Genomic DNA, 23,361 nt, shown 5'->3' on the forward strand with positions numbered 1-23,361 from the left:
TGTTGGAAGTTACAGTCTAGATCAGGCATGGGCAAACTTGGGCCCGCCAGGTGTTTTGGACTTCAACTCCCACAAGTCCTAACAGCCTCCCGCCCTTTGACAAGGTCTTGATACCTCTCTACCAAAGAGTGCTGAGGCCTCACCAAATCACAATTCCCGATGGCTTCTGGCTATCTAAGGGACCTTCCACACGGCCCTATATCTCAGAATATCAAGGCAGGAAATCCCACATTATCTGAGTGTGGACTCAGATGACCCAGGTCAAAGCAGATTTTGTGGGATTTTCTACCTGGGGCTGTGTGGAAAGGCCCCCAGGATTCATCTACACTGTAGAATTAAGGCAGTTTGACACCACTTGGTTCACTGCTATGGAATCATGGGAATTGTCGTTTTATAAGGACTTTGGGCTTCTCTGCCAAAGAGTTCTGGTGCCTCCCCTAACTACAAATCCCAGAATTCCATAGCATTGAGCCTGGGCAGTTCAAGTGGTGTCAAACTGCATGAATTCTAAGGTGTAGATCCGCCCGAAGTCCGTTCAGTACAGATACTTCCTTACTGGAGGAGATAATGCGGTGTATGTTAGAACGGGTCTCAATGGATCTGGACACGAACCTCCTTCCCTCCCCCAGATGTCATTCCCATCTCCTAGAAAACTTTCCTCTTTGAAAAAGTCTCTTCCCCTCCGCCCCCCAAGTTAAAATACCAGATTTCCACCGGTTGCTGATCTGACTAAATGGGAACTTGGGGAGCGTAAATCCACCCGCTACTGGAGTGAGAATGCGCATGCGTATAACCAGTTCCCTTGGGGAGCTACCACCAATTAGTCCTTGAAGCGTCCACATCCTCCCCTGGGGGAATTAATGCAGTCTGACAGCACTTCTTACTGCTATAGTTCAATGCTATGGAACCATAGGAGCTGTAATTGGACAAGATCTTGAAAGTGTGCTGGTGCCTTATCAAACTACAACTCCCAGGATCCCCTAGCATTAACTGCCATCCTTCCTATGTCACTCATTGTGTTTGTCAAACGACATTCATTCTACATTAATTAATTCTACAGGGTCTTGACCAGGGAAGGAAGCACATAAATAAAGGAAGAAGAAAGAGAACAATCCGAAGGAGAGCAAAGGCTCAAAAGTAACCGGAGAAGAGACAATTAGAAACAAGGCTCTTTCTCCCATCGTTGAAAGTTTTGTATAGTCTAGAGCAGGCACGGGAAAACCTGGGCCCTCCAGTGTTTTGGACTTCAACTCCCACCATTCCCAACAGCCTCAGGACCCTTCCTTTCCCCCCTCAGCCGCTTAAGCGGGGAAAGGAAGGGGCCTGAGGCTGTTGGGAGTGGTGGGAGTTGAAGTCCAAAACACCCCCAAATCCCCATCTAGCCACCAATGAATAGATTTTGAATTTGAGGTGAAGTATATCAAGGCTTGGGAGTAGGAGGGGAGATGTCTGACCTGAAGGGACGGTGTTTCGGTCGCAGACGCCGTCCTTGAGCAACTTGTCTCGGATCTCCCAGCTGAACATGCCCGCGTTCTCCCGCTTGTACTCCTCGATCTTCTTCTCGACATCCGGCGTCGTCACCTGCTTTAGTAGAAAGGGACCAGAAAGGAAGAGCAGTTTGTACATTTCGTTAAGAGAGGACAGAGAGAGAGCGCAAAGGATCGAAGGAAGGGAGGAGAGAGAGAGTGACGAGGAGGAGGAGAAGGAAGAAGAAAAGGAAGAGAAAGAAAAAGAGAACAAGACGAGGAGGAGAAGGAGGAAGGGTCGAAGGTAGGAATAAGAGAATGAGAGAGAGAGAGACGAGGAGGAAGAAAAGAGAAAGGAAAGAAAGAAGACGACGAGGAGGAGGAAGAAATAGAGGAAAAGGAGAAAGGAAAGGAGGGCAAAGGGAAGGGTCGAAGGAAGGAAGGGACAAGAGTCTGAGAGAGAGCCGAGGAGGAAGAACAAGAGAAAGGAAAGAAGGACAAGGAGGGAAAAAAAGGAAAGGAGGAAGGAAGGGAGGGAAAAGAGAAGGGTTGAAGGAAGGGATAAGAGATTGAGAGAGACGAGGAAAAGGGGGAAGAAAAAGAGGAGGAACAAGAGAAAGAAAAAAAGAAAGGGGGAGGAAGAAATAGAGGAAAAGGGGGAAGGAAAGTAGGGAAAGGGGGACGATTGAAGAAAAGGACAAGAGTTTGAGAGAGAACCAAGGAGGAACAACAAGAGAAATAAAAAGAAAGAAAGAAAGAAAGAAAGAAGACGGGGAGGAAGAAGAAATCGAAAAGGAGGAAGGAAAGGAGGGAAAGGGGGATGATTGAAGGAAGGGATAAGAAGAGAGAGACGAGGAGGAAGAAGAAAAAGAAAGCGAGAAAGAAGAGAAGGAGAAAGCAGAAAAATAGAAAAGGGAGATTGAGAAAAAGAAAATGAGGAGAAGAGGGAGGGAAGAAAGAAAGAAAAGAAGAAGAAAGATGAGGCGTAGAGGTGGACTTTTTTTCGTGTCAGGAGCGACTTGAGGAACTTCAAGTCGCTTCTGGTGTGAGAGGTGGAAATGAAATAATAATAATAATAATAATAATAATAATAATAACGTATTTTTATTTGTTACCCGCCCCTCCTCACAGATGGAATCGGGATACAATACAGTTAAATTACGTACACAGATAAAATTGCATGTATTTAAATATTTAGAGATTGAAACATATTAAAATGATGCATGCCAATCCTATGTATACCACAAGAAAAGAAGAAGGAAGGAAGGAAAGAAGGAAAGAAGGAAGGAAGAAGGGAGGGGAGGGAAGTTAAGGAAGGAAGAAGAAAAGATAGAGAGGGAGGGAGAGATGAAAAAGGAAGGAAGAAGAGACGGGGAAGGAAGGAAGGGGATGAAAAATCCCAATCTGGTGCCCATTAGGAGTGAGACCGCGTCGAAGTGATGCTGTTGAAAGTCAGCCCACCCTCCCGCCTCGTTCCCCGCCAATCCCCCTTCTCAGCAGCTTTTCAAGGAGACCCTTGGGCTGACTGACTGACTCTCTGCTTGACGCAAAACAGCTGAGGCAAGGACTGGGCAGGAGCTTTGAAAAATTAGGACCACTCTCTCTCCCGGAAAACAAAAAGCCTTGCCATGGAATGGAGGGGCGTTGAGGGAGATGAATAAGAATAAATAAAGTTTACTCGGGAGTTGTAGTTTGGTGAGATACCAGCAGGCTCGAGATCTGGTCAAACTGCAGCTCCTATGATTCCATAGCACTGAGCAGTGACAGTTAAGAATGGTGTTTATGTTATTCATTTATTTATTTATTTATTTATATTTCCGGCCTTTGTATAGGGACTTGGTTCCTTTCCCTCTCTTTTTTTTAAAGGCAAATAAATACCGCAAATAAATGAATAATAAATAAATGAGAAGCTCCTGTTCTGTGTGATAAATATCCAAAGGGGCTCTCCGAAAAGTTCTGAGAAGTTCTGAGAAGTTCTGAGAAGAAGGCCACTTGGCCCGCCTCCCGTCGGCTTCAGTCTAAAGCAATATTTTGGCAATAGAGGGCCATTGAAACAAAGGGGGCTCATTTCCAAGCCATGTTTTGAAGAGTCGAAACAATAAAAATAAATATTCTAACGAAGAAAAAGTGGGCAGAAGAAGGAATAGTCCGAGGAAGGGAGGTCGTATTCATTGAAAGGCAAGACAAAGCGCCAAAAGGGACTTTCCAAAGTTCGTGGAAAGTTTCGCTCAAGGAAAAGGCACCCACGGAAAAATATCGGAAAATAAAAGAGGGAATTATAAACCAACGCCGACATGTACACAACTTCACACAATGTCAGAGCCTTATTATGAAGTGGGAACTCTATCCTCAACCACCTCCATTCTTCTTGAGGAACCCCCCTCCCCCCCCAAAAAATAATAATTCTAGACTTAAACGGAGATGTGATACAAAATTGTTTAGCCTTCATTTTGCTGGAAAACATGCGACGAGGGGAGGAAAATCAAAACCAAGGTCAATTTGTTCCAAAGTTGGAATGCATTTTGGGAGGGAGCTTTAAAACAACAACCCTAAACACCCGTTTATAACCGAGAGATATGTTCAGTTCGGTATTTTCTTATGTAAAGTGAAATATTTTTGCATAATAACCCGATTCAGAAACGTATATACAGGGAGCATTGTGGGTAGCTTAGGAGTAACAGGTTAAAGAGGAAGGGGGGGGGGGCACTGAGCTCCAAATAAACAAGAACAGAACACATTGAATTGCGAGGAAGGCGACTTTTCAAATAAGTGCTTAAAGCAGAACAGTTTTTGTGTGTGTCAGGAGCGACTTGAGAAACTGCAAGTCACTTCTGGTATGAGAGAATTGGCCGTCTGCAAGGACGTTGCCCAAGAGGCGCCCGGATGTTTTGATGTTTTGACATCCTTGTGGGAGGCTTCTCTCATGTCCCCGCATGAGGAGCTGGAACTGACAGAGGGAGCTCATCCGCGCTCTCCCCAGATTCGAACCTCCGACCTGTCGGTCTTCAGTCCTGCCGGCACCGGAGGCTCCTTATGATCATAATATATAAGACCACATAATAGGCTATTTTCTATTTTATTTATCACCTACACACTTAAAACTGACCGATAGAAGTAGGTAAGAGAATAGTGGGATCCACTGTGATCTGGAAATCCATTTAATATTAACGTTGGCTCATCTGGTGGCCAGGATAGGGAGGAAAAAAAAAACAAGCCTGAAAAGGACTTGGATCACAGAAATTATGGTCTTGCCCCAACTTCCGAATCTTTCCTTGAAAGATTAAGTCCGGATTTCCATTCCTTTGGGCGAAAGCTTGTTTGCTTGGAAAGTTAAGTTCCCTTTAGTTTTAGTGGCTCTGGATGCATCCACACTATAGAATTAATGCCGTTTGACAATTTGGCTCAAGGCTATGGGATCCTGGGAGCTGTAGTTTGTTGAGACGCCAGCACTCTTGGATAGAGAAGGCGAAAGACCTCGTCAAATGGCAACTCCCAAATAGCAACACTGAGACGTGGCAGTTAAGGTAGTGTCAAACTGCATTAATTCTACAGTGTGGATACACTTATGTGAAGTTGGGGGTCCAGCAGATGAAAGTAAAGAGACGCGGAAGAGAGAAGAAAAGCGACAGGATATACTACTAAAATGATCAAGGGTCTGGAGAACAAGCCCTATGAGGAACGGCTTAAACGGCTGCCCTGGAGACTAGGACTGGAAACAATGGTTTCAAACTACAAGAAAGGAGATTCCATCTGAACATTAGGAAGAACTTCCTGACTGTGAGAGCCGTTCAGCAATGGAACTCTCTGCCCAGAAGTGGGGTGGAGGCTCCTTCTTTGGAAGCTTTTAAATAGAGGCTGGATGGTCATCTGTCGGGGGTGCTTTGAATGCAATATTCCTGCTTCTTGGCAAGGGGTTGGACTACTGGATGGCCCATGAGGTCTCTTCCAGTTCTATGATTCTATAAGTGGGAGCATGTCTATGGAGTGCCTTTCTCACAAGTACAACTTCAAGGTGCCCAAAAATTACACATAATTGAGGATTCTGAAGATAGCGTCCAACAAGAGGTCGCTTTTTCCAGCTTGACTCTTTTGCGTGAAGCAGGGGGAGAAAGTGTTGATTTCTAACCCCCCAGGTTACTCGTGAACACAACTCAAACAGTCTCCAAGGATGCCTCTCCCCTGTAGAATGAATGCAGTCGCTCGCCAAACTACAAACCCCAGGATCCCAAAGCCATGAGCCATGGCAGCTCAAGTGGTGTCGAACTGCACCCTCATTCATTCTTCAGTGGAGATGCAACTCAGGTGAACAGGTCTACTAGATAGCAGCCGAGGATTAGCAACTGTAGAGCCCACTCCGTTTCATATCTACTCAAAGGCAAATGTGGATTGAATGCAGTGAGATTTCCTATCTAGAGACTAGTTGTTTTTCCATTTGAGCTCTTTCTCCTTGCCCCTCTCTAACACATTGATCCCTGCCAGTATTTTGCCTTTCCTTGTTTTGAGCTCAAGATCATATTGATCTGAAGGGAAAAGGGTAGAAGCAAACTGGGCTCTTCTCCATCCCGATGGAGCGACCCACGAGGGGGGGGGGGTCTTTACCCAAGGTCTGCAAGCGTTTTTTGTACACCCCCCCCCCCATGCTATATAATAGTTTCTTCGCAAAGGGAAAAGTTTCCCTGTTTGTGGCTGGTCTCCCAGGGCCCTTCCAGAATATCGAGGGAGAAAATCCCACCATATCTGCTTTGAGTCCACACTGCCATAGATTCCGGTTCAAAGCAGATAATGTGGAATTTTGTTCAGCTGTGTGGGTGGGAACCCAGAGCCTGGGTCTATACTGCCCTATATTCCCGGATCTTATCCCAAATTAGCTGCTTTGAACTAGTGTCTAAAAACTGTGGCATAGACACTGAGAACTGGGAAGCCCTGGCCCTTGAGCGCTCCAGCTGGAGGTCAGCTGTGGCCAGCAGTGCTGTAGAATTTGAAGGGGCATGAATGGAGGGCGAAAGAGAGAAATGTGCCAAGAGGAAGGCACTTCAAACCAACCCCGACCTACACTCTGGCATAGACACTGAGAACTGGGAAGCCCTGGCCCTTGAGCTGCAGTGCTGTAGAATTTGAAGAGGCACGAATGGAGGGCAAAGGGGGAAACGTGCCAAGAAGAAGACGCTTCAAGCCAACCCCTAGGGAGACCACCTTCCACCTGGAAACCAATGCTCTCAGTGTTGGAGAACATGCAGATCAAGAATAGGGCTCCAGAGTCACCTAGGGATACTGATCTTGGAAGACAATCCTACTCGAACAAGGAGGGATCGCCTAAGGAAGGACACTGCCAGAAGAAAACAAAATCTGGGACCAATTCTGAGACATACGGCAGTATAGATTCAGCCTCATATAATCCCGTAATCTGGGATCAGATCCTGGGATATAGGGCAGTGTCGATCCAGCCTAAGAGTTAGTTGAGATGCCAGCACACTTTGCAGAGAAAGCTCAAGACCTTGCCAAACTACAACCTACATGTTTTCATAATATTGAGCCATAGAGGTTGGAGTGTTGTTTCTGCACTTCGGATAGGACAGTGGTCCATGGACCACCAGTGGTCCACAAGAACTAACCAGAGCGACTGGTCATTTTTTGTGGGCGAGCAGATGGTGACTCCTGGGTGGCATATGTTCTGTACCAGAAACTAGAGCTGATGTGATCTATCCAATGCAATTTTCTGAATCAGCACCACAAATAACCAAACTGAATCTAACGTTGACCAAAAACTGATTGGTAACCCTTTTGGTACTAATGTTGGAGAGGGCTCCCTGGTCAAAAAAAGGTTGGGAACCAATAGGAGAGGGTCACCCCACAAGCAGGGACCACTAGCCCTCCCTCTGTCCCTCCTCACCTTGGGCTTGCTTCCTCCGATGGCCCCCGGCCGGATGGAGCCGGTCTCCTGGTATCTGCAGAGGATCTTGGAGACACAGCCATGCGAGACCCGGAGCTGGCGGGAAATGACGCAGGGCCGGATGCCGTGGTGGGCCATCTCCACGATCTTGTGGCGGATGTGGTTGGGCAGCGGGCGCCCGTTGATGAAGACGCCCCCCAGCTGGTTGACCCGGCCTTGGCCCAACGGAGTGGACACTGGATGGAAGGCAACACAATGGAAGACTTGGGGTGACTTGGACCAAGAGCCCTAACCCGCACCCTTTTCCTACAAAGACTCCGTCTGACACCACGTTGCCAAAGTGGGCTCAATGTTACGCAATCCTTGGAGTTGCTTAGTGAGGCACCAGCACTTTTCAGCAGAAGAGGGAAATACTTTTTCAAACTTCAAGCTGCTATGATTCCATAAACATTGAGCCGTGGAAGTTGAGTGGCATCAAACTATGCTCGCACTTATTCTATAATGTCGATGTACCCCAAGATACATAGAGGCCACCATATTGGATGTTTCCCTACTATGCCGGGCAATTGTAAACTAGCGTCCACATTCCAAATAGAGAACTTTTCAAAGCACCTCTTTGGAGTCCAAGGAACTCCGGTTGCTTACTGCGTGGCAACAGTTCCCAACTAATCCGGCAAAGAACTCAACAATGGCCAACGTGGGGATACTTGCAGACCTTGAATTGGGTAAATTGGGCACTTCTATCAGGTTAAAAACGAGTGGTGAGCAAAGACCATTTTGGTGGAATATCTTTCCCAATAACCATTGGACTTGGACAAATCTTTCCAGTTTAGGCAGGCGTTCAGACTCTCAAATGCAACTTGAGGTTGACATATTTCTTTCACAGTTTCATCTTTTATTATATTTTATTATAGGAGACCCGGGTGGCGCAATAGGTTAAACCCTTGTGCCGGCAGGACTGTTGACCTGAAGGTCCGCAGGAGAGCTGGGTGAGCTGGGTGAGCTCCCATCTGGAGAGCTGGGTGAGCTCCCATCTGTCAGCTCTAGCTCCCTATGTGGGGATATAGAAGACGGCCAGTTCTCTCACACCAGAAGCAAAGTCGCTTCTGACACAAAAAATATTTTATTATATTTTTAATGTGGGAACCCAGAGCCTGGGTCTATACTGCCATATATTCCCGGATCTTATCTCAAATTATGTGCTTTGAACTAGTGTCTAAAAACTGTGGCGTAGACAGTGAGAACTGGGAAGCCCTGGCCCTTGTTATATATATATATATATATATATATATAAAACATACATACATACATATATATAATGTTATATGTTTTATATATATATATATGTCATATATAAAAACATTAAAAATAATATATATATATATATATATATATATATATATATATATATATGAAAATATGAGCACAACTACTTTCAGTATTCTGTAATCTTCTGTCTGAACTGTGCATCGCAATGCTTTCCTCCATCCAAGCTTCTCTAAACCCCGGAAGAAGACTGCAAACTTTGTAGTTGTTTACAAACTAGTCCAGTAGCTTCCACCATGTTCAGCGTAAACCCATGGAAAGCAATTTTTCAAAGGTCGGTGTGAGCATTATATTTGGAATCCAGCCTCTTACTTAGAGAAAACTCAAGGAAAACAAGGACACTTGGATCTGTGATACAAATCCTAATTGTTTCAACAGGTCTGCTGGTTATAATCAGTATTGAAACCCACAGTTGTAGTATTTTCAAACTAAATTCAGAATTCCTATGTAATTGGGCGTTTGTCTCAGTTGTTTTATTATGTCTTGCTGAATGTGTATTTTATGTAAATTTGTTGTTATCCACTGTACGCAGCTTTGAGAAAGCGGGATAAAAATGAATTGGGTTGTTGTGAGTTTTCCGGGCTGTAGGGCCATGTTCCAGAAGCATTCTCTCCTGACGTTTCGCCTGCATTTATGGCAGGCATCCTCAGAGGAATGCAGGCGAAACGACAGGAGAGAATGCTTCTGGAACATGACCATACAGCCCGGAAAACTCACAACAACCCAGTGATTGAGGCCATGAAATCCTTCGACAATACATTAAAATTTATTATTGTTATTATTATTAATAATATTAATATTATTAATGTATTGTCAGCTTTCCAACCACCATATAGTCCTTATAATTTCATTCCTTCCCCAAAGGCACATACGCCTCATAGTACATAATTATTATTATTATTATTATTATTATTATTGTATTGTTAATAATAATAATAATAATAATAATAATAATAATAATCTATAAGGCGTATGTGCCTTTGGGGAAGGAATGAAATTATAAGGACTATATGGTGGTTGGAGAGTTGACTCGGAAAGAGTTGTGTCCATCTCTTCCTCAACTTATAGGAACTCATTATGTCCTGGCATCCTGCTCCACATATTCTCCATTTCCTTTGTCGTGTTTTTTCCTCCCCGTCTCCCATGGACATGAATATAATTTCAAATTCAAAGGCCAGAAAGCAGTTTTTCTAAGTCTCCTTCTTTATTTAGCGGGCCCTTCATTTAGGTCACAAAATCATAACGATTGGAAAAGAACAGCAGGGAGGTCCTGGAAAAGTCTCCTCAAAGTTTTTGGAAGAGGAAGAGGGTTTCTGAAATGTCTTGTATATACTAGGAATGCCCTGCGTCCAAGCTTGGTGTTTTCGTAAATATGAATGGAGGGAATTGTGGTGAAACAAGTGGTTTTGAAATCAAAATTCACAACAGCAAAAGCAGCCGCCACGTTTGCGACGTTTTGTGAATTTGTAAATTTGGTCAGAGAACTTGACGGAAGCCCGAATCCTGCAAAACGTTTTCAAGTCCAGTCGTTTTGTGACAGAGCTAGAGAGATATATGACCCCATTCCTTCCCAAATGACCTGTGGGTCCCTTGGCTCCTTCCCCGCAAAGGTGCTCTTGTCCACTTAGGTGTAAACCTCACGGAAAAGAAAAAGAAGCAAGTTGATTGCGAAGAGATGAGTGGATTGCTATTCCAATGAAGTTCCTGTTGTGTGTGTGTGTGTTTTCCTCCTTTCCCTCACACTTCAAATAATACTCCCATCCCCATAATAGATGTAAATCATGTATGAAAGAGTATTATTCCTCTGTGAGATGGTCTATTATTTTGATTGTGAATCATTTATATCCCCATCTGAAATATTTGGAAGTTAGCCTAAATTGGGGACCTCAATCCTATTTAGAGAAGGTCCATTGTATCCACAGGATCTTGGTAATATGGAAATAGGTACATTTCCTTAAGTTAATGGATCTGCTCTACTTTATTTATTTCATTTAGATTCTCCTTTGAACACTCTTCCCTCTCCCCACAAAAATGGAACTCTGGGCCCTTCCACGCAGCCATATAATCCAGAATATCAAACCAGAAAATCCCACAATATTAAGGTAGAAAATCCCACAATATCTGCTTTGAACCGGGTTATGAGTCCATACTGCCATATATTCCGGGTTCAGAGCAGAAAATGTGGGAATTTATGCAGCTGTGTGGAAGAGGTCCCAAAGTGTCTTACAACTCAAGTTAGACAAAATGGCTAAGAGGTAAATATTTTTTTTCAAGTAAGCTTGAAACTTTTCGCTTACTGACTACCTGTTTATTTTGGGGTGTGTATGTGTTTGTATGCCTCTCTGTGTATGTGTATGTGTGTATATATGTAGGTATATTATAATACATATGGAGCCAGAGTTTAAATTGTGTGCGAGTGTATGTATGTGGTATATCATAATATACATGGAACCAGAGTTTGAATTGTGTACACAGTGTATAAGTATATGTATGTAGATATATTATAATGTATATGGAGCTAGAGTTTAAATTGTGTCCTCAGTGTATGTGTGTATATTTGTGGGTACATCATAATATATACGGAGCTAGAGTTTAAATTGTGTGCACAGTGTATGTGTTTACACATGTGGGTATATTATAATATACATGGAGCTAGAGTTTAAATTGTGTGCTGAGTGTATTTGTGTATATATGTGGGTATATTATAATATATATGGAGCTATAGTTTAAATTGTGTGCTCAGTGTATGTGAGTATATTATAATATATATGAAGCTAGAGTTTAAATTGTGCATGCAGTGTATGTGTGTATACATGTGGGTAAATCATAATATACATGGAGCTAGAGTTTAAATTGTGTGCTCAGTGTATGTGTGTATATTATAATATATATGGATCTAGGGTTTAAATTGTATGCTCAGTTTATGTGAGTATATTAAATACACATGGAGCTAGAGTTTAAATTGTGTATGAAGTGTATGTGTGTACATATGTGAGTACATCATAATATATAGGGAGCTAGAGTTTAAATTGTGTGCACAGAGTATGTGAGTATATTATAATATACATGGAACTAGAGTTTAAATTGTGTGCTCAATGTATGTGTAGGTACATTATAATATACATGGAGCTAGAGTTTAAATTATGTGCTTGCAGTATATGTGGATATATTATAATATATATGGAGCTAGAGTTTAAATTGTGTACTCAGTGTATGTGTGCATGTGTATATATGTGGGTATATTATAATTTATATGGAGCTAGAGTTTAAATTATGTGCACTTATTTGTGTATATGTATTATAATGCAGTATATATAGAGAGAGAGATAAATAAGGTTTAAATTGTGTGCACAGTGTATGTGTTTACACATGTGGGTATAGTGTTTTAATATCCCTAAGCATGGGTGTATTATATAGAGAGAAAGAGACTCGAGAAAGAGACTTTTCAGAGTGTGTGTAGTAAATATAGAGAGTTGTGTAGTATATTCTAGAGAGTTAAAAGTGTGTGTTTTAATCTTTGTGTGTGTGGATCTTATTATTGTGTGTGTGTTTAAAAAACTTTTTATCTTAATTTTTTTATTGCTTTTGTCAGCTTGTGTACAGGTGGAATAGTACACTGGGTGTTTACAGCATTAATGTACTTAACTTGAGCAGCCCAGTACATTAAAAATAAGTATGTGTGAGTATATAAAGTGTAAGAGTGTGTGAATGCCTGTGCATGTGTCTAGGCTAGGTATGGGCAAGCTTGGACTCTCCAGGTGCTTTGGACTTCAACTCCCACCATTCCTAACAGCCTCAGGCCCCTTCCTTTTCCCCCTCAGCCGCTTAAGCGGCTGAGGGGGAAAAGGAAGGGGCCTGAGGCTGTTAGGAATGGTGGGAGTTGAAGTCCAAAGCACCTGGAGGGCCTAAGTTTGCCCATGCCTGGTCTAGGCACCGTGGCTTCCTTCAGCAAGGAAGGCATCCCTAGCTGGGGCATCCTCCCTGGCCCCTCCAGCCCCACCTGCCCCCTTCGGCTCTTACCTTCCAATGGGAACCCGCTGCGAGGATAATTCTGCCCGGGAGCTGGTCGCATCATCCTTGGGACAGCTCCACCCAGAGTGGTCATTTCGGACACAGCTTGACTTGTTGTTCCTGGAGCGTGGTTATATCCGAGTCTCGCTCCGGAGGAAGGCGGGGAGGGGGAAGGATAGGAGACAATGACTATCAACTCTGGGAAGAGAGAGAGAGAGCCTCGGAGAAGAAGGCGAGGAGTGTGTGTCTATGGAACCAGGACTTGGAAAAGGAAATTGGAAGGAAGAGAGAGAGAGGAGTGTTCTCAGGAAGGGGGTGGAAAGAGGGCCAAACTCCAGGAAGGGGGCGGGAGGCTCGGTTCCCCCCTCCCTGCCCGTGAGAGGCGACTTCTCCAAGTGAAGATGAGCGAAGAAGGGAGAGGAAGTTTCCTTCCAGAGTCCCGGGAGCAGCCTCCGAGCCCCTGTCCTGCCCTGGGATGGTCTGACTCGGACGGGCAGCGGGAAGGCGTCCTTCTTTCCTTCCTTCCTTCCTTTCTTTCCTTCCTGTCGCGGATGCGGAGTGAAAGGCGACTCCGCTAGGGAGTCTTTATGAGTCCTTTGGCCCCGCGGCTCGCTCGGGATCCCTGCGCCGCGATTGGCCAGCGGGGAGACTGTCCCGTCTGGAGGAGCCCGGCGCTGATTGGACGAAGGAGACCACTTTCGCTTCTTCTTCTTCTTCCTCCTCCTCCTCTTCTCTTTCTTCTCCAGGGTTAGGAGCGCGTCCCTTGGATCAAGGAGAAGCTTCTTGCTCAAAGTGCTTGGAGAGAAGAAAGAGGGAAGGAGAGAGGGAGGAGAGGAGGAGGTCCACTTCCCCCCATTGTGACCACTTTTCCATTTGCCCAATGCCACTGGGGATGCCCATAAGGAACCCTGTCTCTCGCATCCTCTCCAGCCAAGGTCTTTCTTTTCCTCGCTTTGTGTTTCTCCTCCCTTTTCTCCTTCTTCTCTTCTTTCCTTTGGAAACGCTGCTGTTGGATGTCCTCTATCCGGAGGAAGCAAAGAACGGAGCAACTGTGTATGTTTCGGTGCTGAGTCCCCTCGGGGAGATAGAGCGGTATAGAAATAAAATATAAAGTTTTATTTATTATTATTTATTTATTCTGGGTTGCTATGAGTTTTCTGGGCTGTATGGCCCTGTTCCAGAATCATTCTCTCCTGACGTTTCGTCTGCATCTATGGCAGGCATCCTCAGAGGTTTTGAGGTAGGAGAAAGAACTTTTGTCTATTTCAAGTGTGAACGTTGCAATTGGCCAGCTTGGTTAGCATTGAATAGCCTTGCAACTTCAAAGCCTGGCTGCTTCCTGCCTGGAGGAATCCTTTGTTGGGAGGTTGTTGGGCTGCTGTGAGTTTTCTGAGCTGTATGGCCATGTTCCAGATGCATTCTCTCCTGGCGTTTCACCCACATCTGCCATAGCAGAGGTTGAGGGATCTGTTAGAAACTAGGAAAGTATGTCTGTGGAATGTCCAGGGTGGGAAAAATAACTCTTGTCTGTCTGTGATGTATATTGGAAACTAGGCAAGGGAGATTTATTATATATCTGTGGAATGGATGGGGAAATAACTCTTGTCTGTTGGAAGCAAGTGTGAATGTGGCCTCCTTGATTAGCATTGAGTGGCCTCGCAGCTTCAAAGCCTGGCTGCCTCCTGCCTTGGGGAATCCTTTGTTGGGAAGTATTAGTTGGCCCTGATTTATTCTTGTCTGGAATTGCCGTGCTTATTAAGTGTTGCTGTCCTGATTTTAGAGTTTTTTAAAATACTGGTAGCCAGATTTTGTTCATTTTCATGGTTTCCTCCTTTTTGTTGAAATTGTTCACAAGCTTAACCTCAGTTTAAACCCGCTGAGCTACTGAACTTGCTGACCAAAAGGTCGGAGGTTCGAATCGAGGGGAGCAGGGTGAACTATCGCTGTTAGATCCAGCTTCTGCCAACCTAGCAGTTCGGAAAACATGCAAATGTGAGTAGATCAATAGGTACATCTCTGGTGAGAAGGCAACTGGCACTCCATGCCGTCATGCTGACCACATGACAGAGCCGGTGCTTTGGCTTAGAAATGGAGATGAGCACCACTTGGACAGGACTAGGCTTAATGTCAGGGGAAGCCTTTACCTTTACCCTGTGGATTTTAATGGCTTATCTTTGTAGTCTGATATGGGTGGTTGTTAGAATGGTCCAGCATTTCTCTGAGGATGCCTGCCATAGATGTGGGTGAAACGTCAGGAGAGAATGCTTCTGGGATATGGCCATACAACTCGGAAAACTCATAGCAACCCAAGCGATTCAGCCTTCGACAACACAATCTTTGTTTCGCGGGAGTCTTCGAAAACCCACTCCACTTCTCCCCACCAGGATTATCTTTGCCCTCCTCTCCACACACACTCTTTCCCCCAACTTTTTGGGCTTTTCAAACCGTTCTGGGTGGGTCTGGAGGGAGGAAATCTGACTTATTTTCAAGTTATATCCTAGAAAGAGACTTCAAACTCAGGGATCCACGAAACCTCGCCTCACCAGCACAGCCCCCTCCCAACTTTTTGAGCCTTTTAAACCTTTGCTTGGACAGGATGAGCCTTGTAGGCGGGGATCTGGTTTATTTTCAAAGCTACCCTCGAGGGATCTCCTTGGATCCCTGCTTGGAGAGGATTCTGCCTTGGGGGAAAGTAAAAGAGAACAAGGAAGGCAAACTCCTCCGTCGGCTGCGTTGCTTCTTCTTTGTTTCCCTCCTCCTCGCCCGGCTGTTGTGTCCATACATATATACAAACCCCTTATAGATCTGGCTTAAAGTGAACTTTGCTAAGGAGCAGCTCTTCTCAGGAATTTATTGGAGCCTTGGAAGTTAAACTCCTGGCGGGGCGGGGCGGGGAGAGAAAGAGAGAGAGAGAGAGAATAAAAAGTTTTGGAAAAGAGAGGGAGGCAAAAAAGAGGCCGCAAAGAGAAAAGGCTGAAGTGGCCACAGCAGGATATGACGCCAGGAGTGTTGTAAAGACTGTCTGTCTTGAAAGAAGGTACCATTGTGCGTGTCCTTTTATTTATCACTTGGTAAGTGCCAGCAAACTCGCCTCCTTTACACTCTTCGGAGTGCCAGCCCGGCTTTCCACGGCGTTCGCTCCCTCTGTCTCTCTCTCTCTCGCTTTTTATTTGCAATCGGCTATTCAGGGACTGTCACTCTCCAGCCTCAAGTTATTCAAGACCTTAATCAATCAAAGGGATGGGAATCCTTCGCGTTCCCCCCCCCCTCCTCCCCGCTTTGAAATTAAGGGAAACAAGGCGATCTCTCGTCTCGTCTCTTCCCGCCCCAAACTCAACACGCTCCCAAAAAACTTAGGATCCACTTGGTCATTTTTAAAAAATATTATTTTCAGAAATATTTTCCTGGATACATACAAGGCGTTTATATCTTGGGAAAGGAAGGGGACTCACTCCAAACCCGCCTCTTGACGACTTCAGTGATGATCACCGAATAGAATTGAGTGTGCAAAAAAAGAGGAATGTAATATATGGGCATGTATTTTGGAAAGGATTCAAGGCACCATGGTGTGCCCTTGGGGGATGGGGAAAAGTAAAAATATAATTTTATCTCTATATCTATAACTATATTGATAGATAGGTGGATAGATATAGATATGTAGCTGGAGAGAGGGGGGGGGGCGGGGGAGAGAGAGAGATAGTTTTAAAATATAGTAAAGGTTCCTTTTTGAAGGATTTCAGAGCCGGAATCACTGGGCTGCTGTGAGTTTTCCGGGCAGCATTCTTTCCTGACGTTTCGCCCACATCTATAGCAGGCATCCTCAGAGATTGTGAAGTTTGTTGGAAACTAGGCAAGTGCGGTGTATATATCTGTGGAATGTCCAGGGTGGGAGAAAGAACTCTTATCTGTTGGAGTCAAGTGTGAATGTTGCAATTCGCCACCCCCCTCTCTATATCTATCTTTACTGTATTATGATACACATACACACACATAAGTGAACACAATTTAAATTCTAGCTCCATATATTATAATATATCCACATGTATACACACATACACTGAGCACACAATTTAAATTCTAGCTCCATATATATTATAACTCCCATATATACACACATATGTGTGTATATACTCACATATATACACACATACACTGAGACACAATTTAAAATTTATAATATACCCATATATATACATACATACACTGCGTACACAATTTAAACTTTAGCTTCATATACATTATAATGTACCCACACATATGCACACATATACTGAACACACAATTTAAATTCTAACTCCATGTATATTTTTTGAGGATTACTTTAAAAATATTTTTATTATTTTATCTTAGTTCAATACATTTGTTATACATTGTTTATTTTACAGCAGATTCATATTATTCAATACAACCCATCATACTTTAACTTTGGCATCTACTGTTATTTTTCTGCTTATACATATTATCTATCTCTCACCACTGTGCCCCCCCCTCCCCAAAGCCACAACTTTTACATATTATCTGTCCAAAATTTCAGTACTTCTTCTAGAGGTAACTTTCCTTCTTTGTTTTTTAAATCCCTTTTCAATGAATTTTCTCCATACATCATCAAAATCACTTTGTTTCCATATACCTCTTTTAACTTTTAATATACATGTCAGCTTATCATTTATTGCCAATTTCCATTCTTCCTTGTAAGCTCCATGTATATTATAATATACCCACATATATACACACATACACTGTACACACAATTTAAACTCTAGCTCCATGTATATTATGTCTGTGGAATGTCCAGGGTGGGAGAAAGAACTCTTGCCTGTTGGAGGCAAGTGTGAATGTTGCAATTCGCCACATTGATTGGCACTAAATAGCCTTGCAGCTTCAAAGCCTGGCTGCTTCCTGCTTGGGGGAATCCTTGGTTAGGAGGTGTTAGCTGGCCTCGATTGTTTCCTGCTTGGAATTTCCCTACTTTTTGAGTGTTGTCCTTTATTTACTGTCCTGATTTTGGAGTCTTTTAATAACTGAGGGCCAGATTTGGTTCATTTTCATGGTTTCCTCCTTTCCCTTGAAATTGTCCACATGCTTGTGGATTTCAGTGGCTTCTCTGTGTAGTCTGACATGGTGGTTGTTAGAGTGGTCCAGCATTTCTGTGTTCTCAAATAATATCCTGTGTCTAGGTTGGTTCAACAGGTGCTCTGCTATGGCTGACTTCTCTGGTTGAGATAGTCTGCAGTGCCTTTCATGTTCCTTGAATCGTGTCTGGGCAATGCTGTGTTTGATGGTCCCTATGTAGACTTGTCCACAGCTGCATGGTATAGGGTAGATTCTGCAGAGGTGAGAGGGTCCCTCTTGTCCTTTGCTGAACGTAGCATTGGTTGGATTTTCTTAGTGGGTTTGGAGATAGTTTATATGTTGTGTTTCTTCCTGAGCTTCCCTATGCGGTCAGTGGTTCCCTTGATGTATGTTAAGAAAACTTTTCCTCTGGGTGGATCTTTGTCTTGACTCTTGTGGCTTGTTCTTGGTCTTGCAGCACTTCAGATGTCTGTGGTGGAGTATAAAATGCTCCCTTTTGAACATTTTATCCTATTGTCTAAGGCCCCTTCCACACAGCTGAATAAAATCCCACATTATCTGATTTGAACTGAAATATGGACTCAGATAAAACAGATATTGTGGGATTTTCTGCCTTGATATTCTGCGTTATATGACTGTGTGGAAGGACCCTAAGATATGTCTGGCCCCAAATCAATACAGACGCAGAAAACAAGAAATTAGACAAACAGCACATTTCTATTACTATTTTTGCGGTGTCTACATTTGGGGAAACAATTTAAGGTCTATGCATTTGGGAGAAGCAGTACAAGTAATATTATTATCCCCACGCTATAAAGAGTTAATTATTTTATGTTTTTAAACCCTAAAGACATTGTGATCCCATCGGGAGGCAGGAGGAAAGTCTGTCCCTCGAGATGGAAGGGACTTTCCAAAAACTCAACCAGGAAAAGTAATAAAACCAGAGGTAATCTCAAAGAAAGCTACGACCCGCAAGCAGTGTGTTTCAGCTTCTAGGGCCAAGGACTTTTCTCTCTCTCCTACGTGTTCTTAGAAAATTAACTCCCATCTGGAAAACACATCAGGAAAGAATAATGGATTCTTCTCAGATTATATAGAATGAATTGTTCTCACTCCCTATGCAGATCAATGCAAACTATTTCCAAGGAGTTACCAACTTTTCATCAATTAAGGAAAAAATGTATATGAAATATATAACACAATGGGCTCCTACAAAGGTGTTATTGATAATGATAACGACAATTATTTTTGAAAGCTTCAAAAGTTTAATTGGGCCATCCTTTCAGAGACTATGAATAATAATAATTTAATAATAATTTATTATTAATAATAATTTAATAATAAATAATAAAACCATTTACATGTAGTAATCAATTTTTCATCAATAAAGGGAAAATGTTATATTAAATATATAATATAATGGGTTACTACAAAGTTGTTGTTGATAATGATAATGATATTTTTTTAAAGCTTCAGAAGTTTTATTTTGACCATCCTTTGGGAGACTACAAATTATTATTATTAATGAATAATAATAATAATACGATAATAATTTATTATTAATAATAAAGTATAAATTATTACTAAATTATAAATTATTATTCATAAATAATTGTTATTTATTATTAATATTTTATTTTATTTTATTTATATTATTATTATTTGTATTCTTCCCTATCTCCCCGAAGGGACTCAGGTTGGATTCCTACCACAAAAAGGCAAAAATTCAGTGCCTAAATACAACAACCAGTGAGCCAATGGGAAACGTGTTGATGGAAGGATCCAGGTGTTTGGTGGGTGACTAAACGGTGGGGTGCCTTCATGGAGGAGAACATAAAGAAGCCCTGGTCCAAAGTCTATGCCTTCTTGAGAGGCAGGCTTCTAGGAACGGGATCCCGACTTAACACCACAACCTTGTGCGCATTGACTCGAATGTAAACTTTCCTAAATTAAATGAGATTTGCTATGGGATATAAACGCGTATGGGGTTGCAATTCTACCTTGCACAGCATTAAAAAGAAAGAAAAGGGGGGATCTGGTAAGTCACTGGATTCTGACGACTTTCAGTGCAGGAATATCGCCTCCTTTTCTCTTCATGTTTATGCACTGCTAATGTTGTGAAAACTATGTCTCCCTGTGGATTTTTAAAATGGGAATCTGTATCAATTTTAAAACTAACCATTTTCTTTTGGAAAAGTCTGGGTCCACACACGAATACATATGGTCAGTTTGGTCCCTGAGAAACAGCACTCACGTGTTCTCTATGGCAAGAGGGACTGTAGTGTTGATCCACAATTGTTCTAATGAAAGAAAGCTATTGTGTCGTCAAAGGCTTTCCTGACCGGAATCACTGGGTTGCTGTGAGTTTTCCGGGCAGTATGGCCATGTTCCAGAAGCATTTTCTCCTGACGTTTCACCTACGTCTATGGCAGGCATCCTTAGAGGTTGAGGGATCTGTTGGAAACTATGCACGTGGGGTTTATATATCTGTGGAATGCCCAGGGTGGGAGAAAGAACTCTTGTCTGTTTGAGGCAGGTGTGACTGTTGCAATTTGCCACCTTGATTAGCCTTGCAGCTTCAAAGCCTGGCTGCTTCCTAGTTGGAGCAGATAGTAGATCCATACCCAACCCGCTCCCATGTGTGACTATTCAGAAATAAATCCTATTGAATTTTAGACTTTAAAAAAAAATATGTACAAAATGATACATGCACTAATTATTTAAAAAAATAGAGTTGATTCTTTCCGTGTGGTTTCTTTCAACAGAAATTATAACAACATCACATTATTGAGTGCTGTGTCCTTCAATCCTTCCTCGAACTCAGTAGGTTTCAAAAATATAGTCATGTTAACAACATGCAAAAGGGGATCTTATGGTTCCTTGAAGAGTGAGAGAAAGAACTTGCTAACAGACAGAAGTTTCCCTGGATTTAAGTTGACTTCCCCAGACGCATGGCTTGAAGGGCTTACTTCTCAATAATGGTAATTTATCACTCCACTCCATTCACATGATTTCTTTGGAATTTAGGTAGGTCTGTGAGATTGCTAAACTATGAATGTGATGCATTTGTCTCTCACCATTTTAGATGAAGGAATTGTTACGATTTGCTATTTCTTCACTCTCAAGGATATAGAAACATAGAATCATAGAGTTAGAAGAGATCTCATGGGCCATCCAATCCAACCCCCTGCCAAGAAGCAGGAAAATTGCATTTAAAGCACCCCTAACAGATGGCCATCCAGCCTCTGTTTAAAAGCCTCCAAAGAAGGAGCCTCCACCACAGTCTGGGGCAGAGAGTTCCTTGGCTGAACATCTCTCACAGTCAGGAAGTTTTTCCTAAAGTTCAGATGGAATCTCCTTTCTTGTAATTTGAAGCCATTGTTCTGCATCCTTGTATCCAGGGCAGCAGCAAACAAGCTTGCTTGCTCCCTCCTCCCTATGACTTCCTCTCACATATTTATACATGACTATCATGTCTCCTCTCAGCATTATCTTCTTCAGGCTAAACATGCCCAGCTCTTTAAACCGCTCCTCATAGGGCTTGCTCTCCAGACCTTTGATCATTTTAGTCATCCTTCTCTGGACACATTCCAGCTTGTCAATATCTCTCTCTTCAACTGTGGTGCCCAGAATTGGGCACAATATTCCAGGTGTGGTCTAACCAAAGCAGAATAGAGGGGTGGCATGACTTCCCTGGATCTAGACACTACACTCCTATTGATATTTCAGTGTTTCAATGCCCACAGGATTTGAGTCCTTTCACATGAAACAATTATAGTGCTATGATAACCACTGTAATCCTGAGATTTGCAGTCAAGGGAAGGATGTTCAGAATCCTCAGCTTGAACACTCTGGTGCCTCCTAGAATTCTACAAGATGCGGAAGTGGAAATGGAACCATAATGCTGTAATAATGTATTGTGAAAGAGCTTCTATGAGATTTTTTTCCTCATAGAAATGGGTTGCAAACTTTCTTCTTCTTCTTCTGAATGAGACTTGGGACTCCAGAAAACACTAAAAGAACCAATGTTGATTCACCCAAAGACCTAGCTAGTCCCTTTTTTTAGGACCAATAAAGTACCAATAGATTTGTGATGGCTCTGTTCTTCGGTGGCTCAATATTATAAAATCCTGTGAGTTACAGTTAGGTGGCACACCAGGAGTCTTTGAAAGAAAAGGTTCAATGCTATGGAGTCCCATGACTCCATTGCATTGAACCATAACAGTTGGTGTCACATTGCATTCATGCTATAGTGTAGATGTACCCCTGGTCCCAATTCGTGGAAACCTGTTAGATCCATGGGGTTTGGTTGTTCTTAACCATCAACACCAGGACCTTGATTTATGGCAACCCCACCAATGAGTTTGCAAGACCAGAGCAGGACCTTTGAGGATATGGTGGCCAAGCCCTACTAAGGTCTTGCAGACTCAAGGTTGTGGCTTTCTTGACCGAGGCCCCTTCCACACTGCCATGTAATCCAGATTATCAAAGCAGATATTCCACATTATCTTATTTGAACTTCATTGTATGAGTCTACACTGCCATATAATCCAGTTCAAAGCAGATAATCTGTATTTTATATGGTAGTGTAGAAGGGGCCTGAATAACTCCATCTGAAATGGGGTTGTCCTCTTTTCCTATAGTTTTCTTCCTCACCAGGCATTATTATTCTTTTTTCTTGTGAGTCTTCTCATGGTATGCTCAAATTATGACAGTCTCAGGTCAGTCACCTTGGCTTCTAGTGAGAGTCCAGGCTTCATTTCCTGTAGGACCCATTTATTTGTCTTCTCTGGTAGTCCAAGGAATCCATAAAACTGGTTCTATGGCACAATATTTCAATGGAGCTCTAAGGTTTACCTCTGTTCCAACTCAACGATTCAATGTTAGTTTCTCAGTCAGGTACTACTAACCAATATGATTCAGTCTGTTGGGTTTCATCCCTGGACTGCACAAGTCTCTTGTGTCATTAAGTTTCCAGACCTCAATGAGTTGCTAGACTAGAGATAGGATTAGGCTGAAGAATTCCTCCTCCCACATTACTATGCATGTTTCCCAAAAGGGCTTTGTCTTTACTCTTCCTCCTTGCCACTGCCTCCTCCCGTTTGATGATGTAGCAATAGAATTCTGTGAGGGAACTATCTTTTTAAAAGGTATTTTATTGCACTGGACGCCATGTAACTGTTCACCATTTTCCAGTCTCTTCTGCTTTCCTTTCTACCTATGACGATGCACATTTTGCCTCTCTCTAGGCAAAATGTAGCTGCATGGACTTTTAACCCTTTTACCTCTTTAAGGTAAAGGTAAAGGTAAAGGTTTTCCCTTGCCAGTTGTGTCCAACTCTGGGGGTTGGTGCTCATCTCCATTTCTAAGTGGAAGAGCCAGCATTGTCCATAGACATTCCAAGGTCATGTGGCCAACATGACTGCATGGAGCACCATTACCTTCCCGCAGGAGTGGTATCTATTGATCTACTCACATTTGCATGTTGTCGAACTGCTAGGCCTTTAGGTCAACAAGTTTAGCAGGTCAGTGGTTTAACCCACTTGGAGCTTGTCAGCTCCAAGACTTTTTCTATCAAGATTTCTTTTACTTCAA

At 42.9% G+C, this 23,361-nt stretch overlaps 1 protein-coding gene across 3 annotated transcripts in view; it reads right to left on the bottom strand.

Annotated features, from left to right (window-relative positions):
* Positions 1 to 13,283, bottom strand: part of PAX3 (paired box 3) — a 146,935-nt gene extending 133,652 nt beyond the window's left edge. Inside the window, exons 1-3 of one of the 3 annotated variants that reach the window (XM_060767898.2) lie at positions 12,703 to 13,283; positions 7,357 to 7,592; positions 1,455 to 1,581 (exon numbers count right to left, since the gene is read on the bottom strand). In XM_060767898.2, the coding sequence (XP_060623881.2) occupies positions 1,455 to 1,581; positions 7,357 to 7,592; positions 12,703 to 12,787 (448 nt within the window). In that variant the 5' untranslated portion in view covers positions 12,788 to 13,283. Of the gene's footprint in view, positions 1 to 1,454; positions 1,585 to 7,356; positions 7,593 to 12,702 lie in introns of all 3 variants that reach the window. The other 2 variants (XM_060767900.2, XM_060767899.2) reach the window with 2 other exon arrangements.
* Positions 13,284 to 23,361: the final 10,078 nt, after the last annotated feature.

This window comes from Anolis sagrei, chromosome 3 (assembly GCF_037176765.1).
Source record: "Anolis sagrei isolate rAnoSag1 chromosome 3, rAnoSag1.mat, whole genome shotgun sequence".
Classification (NCBI taxonomy): Eukaryota; Metazoa; Chordata; class Lepidosauria; order Squamata; family Dactyloidae; genus Anolis; species Anolis sagrei.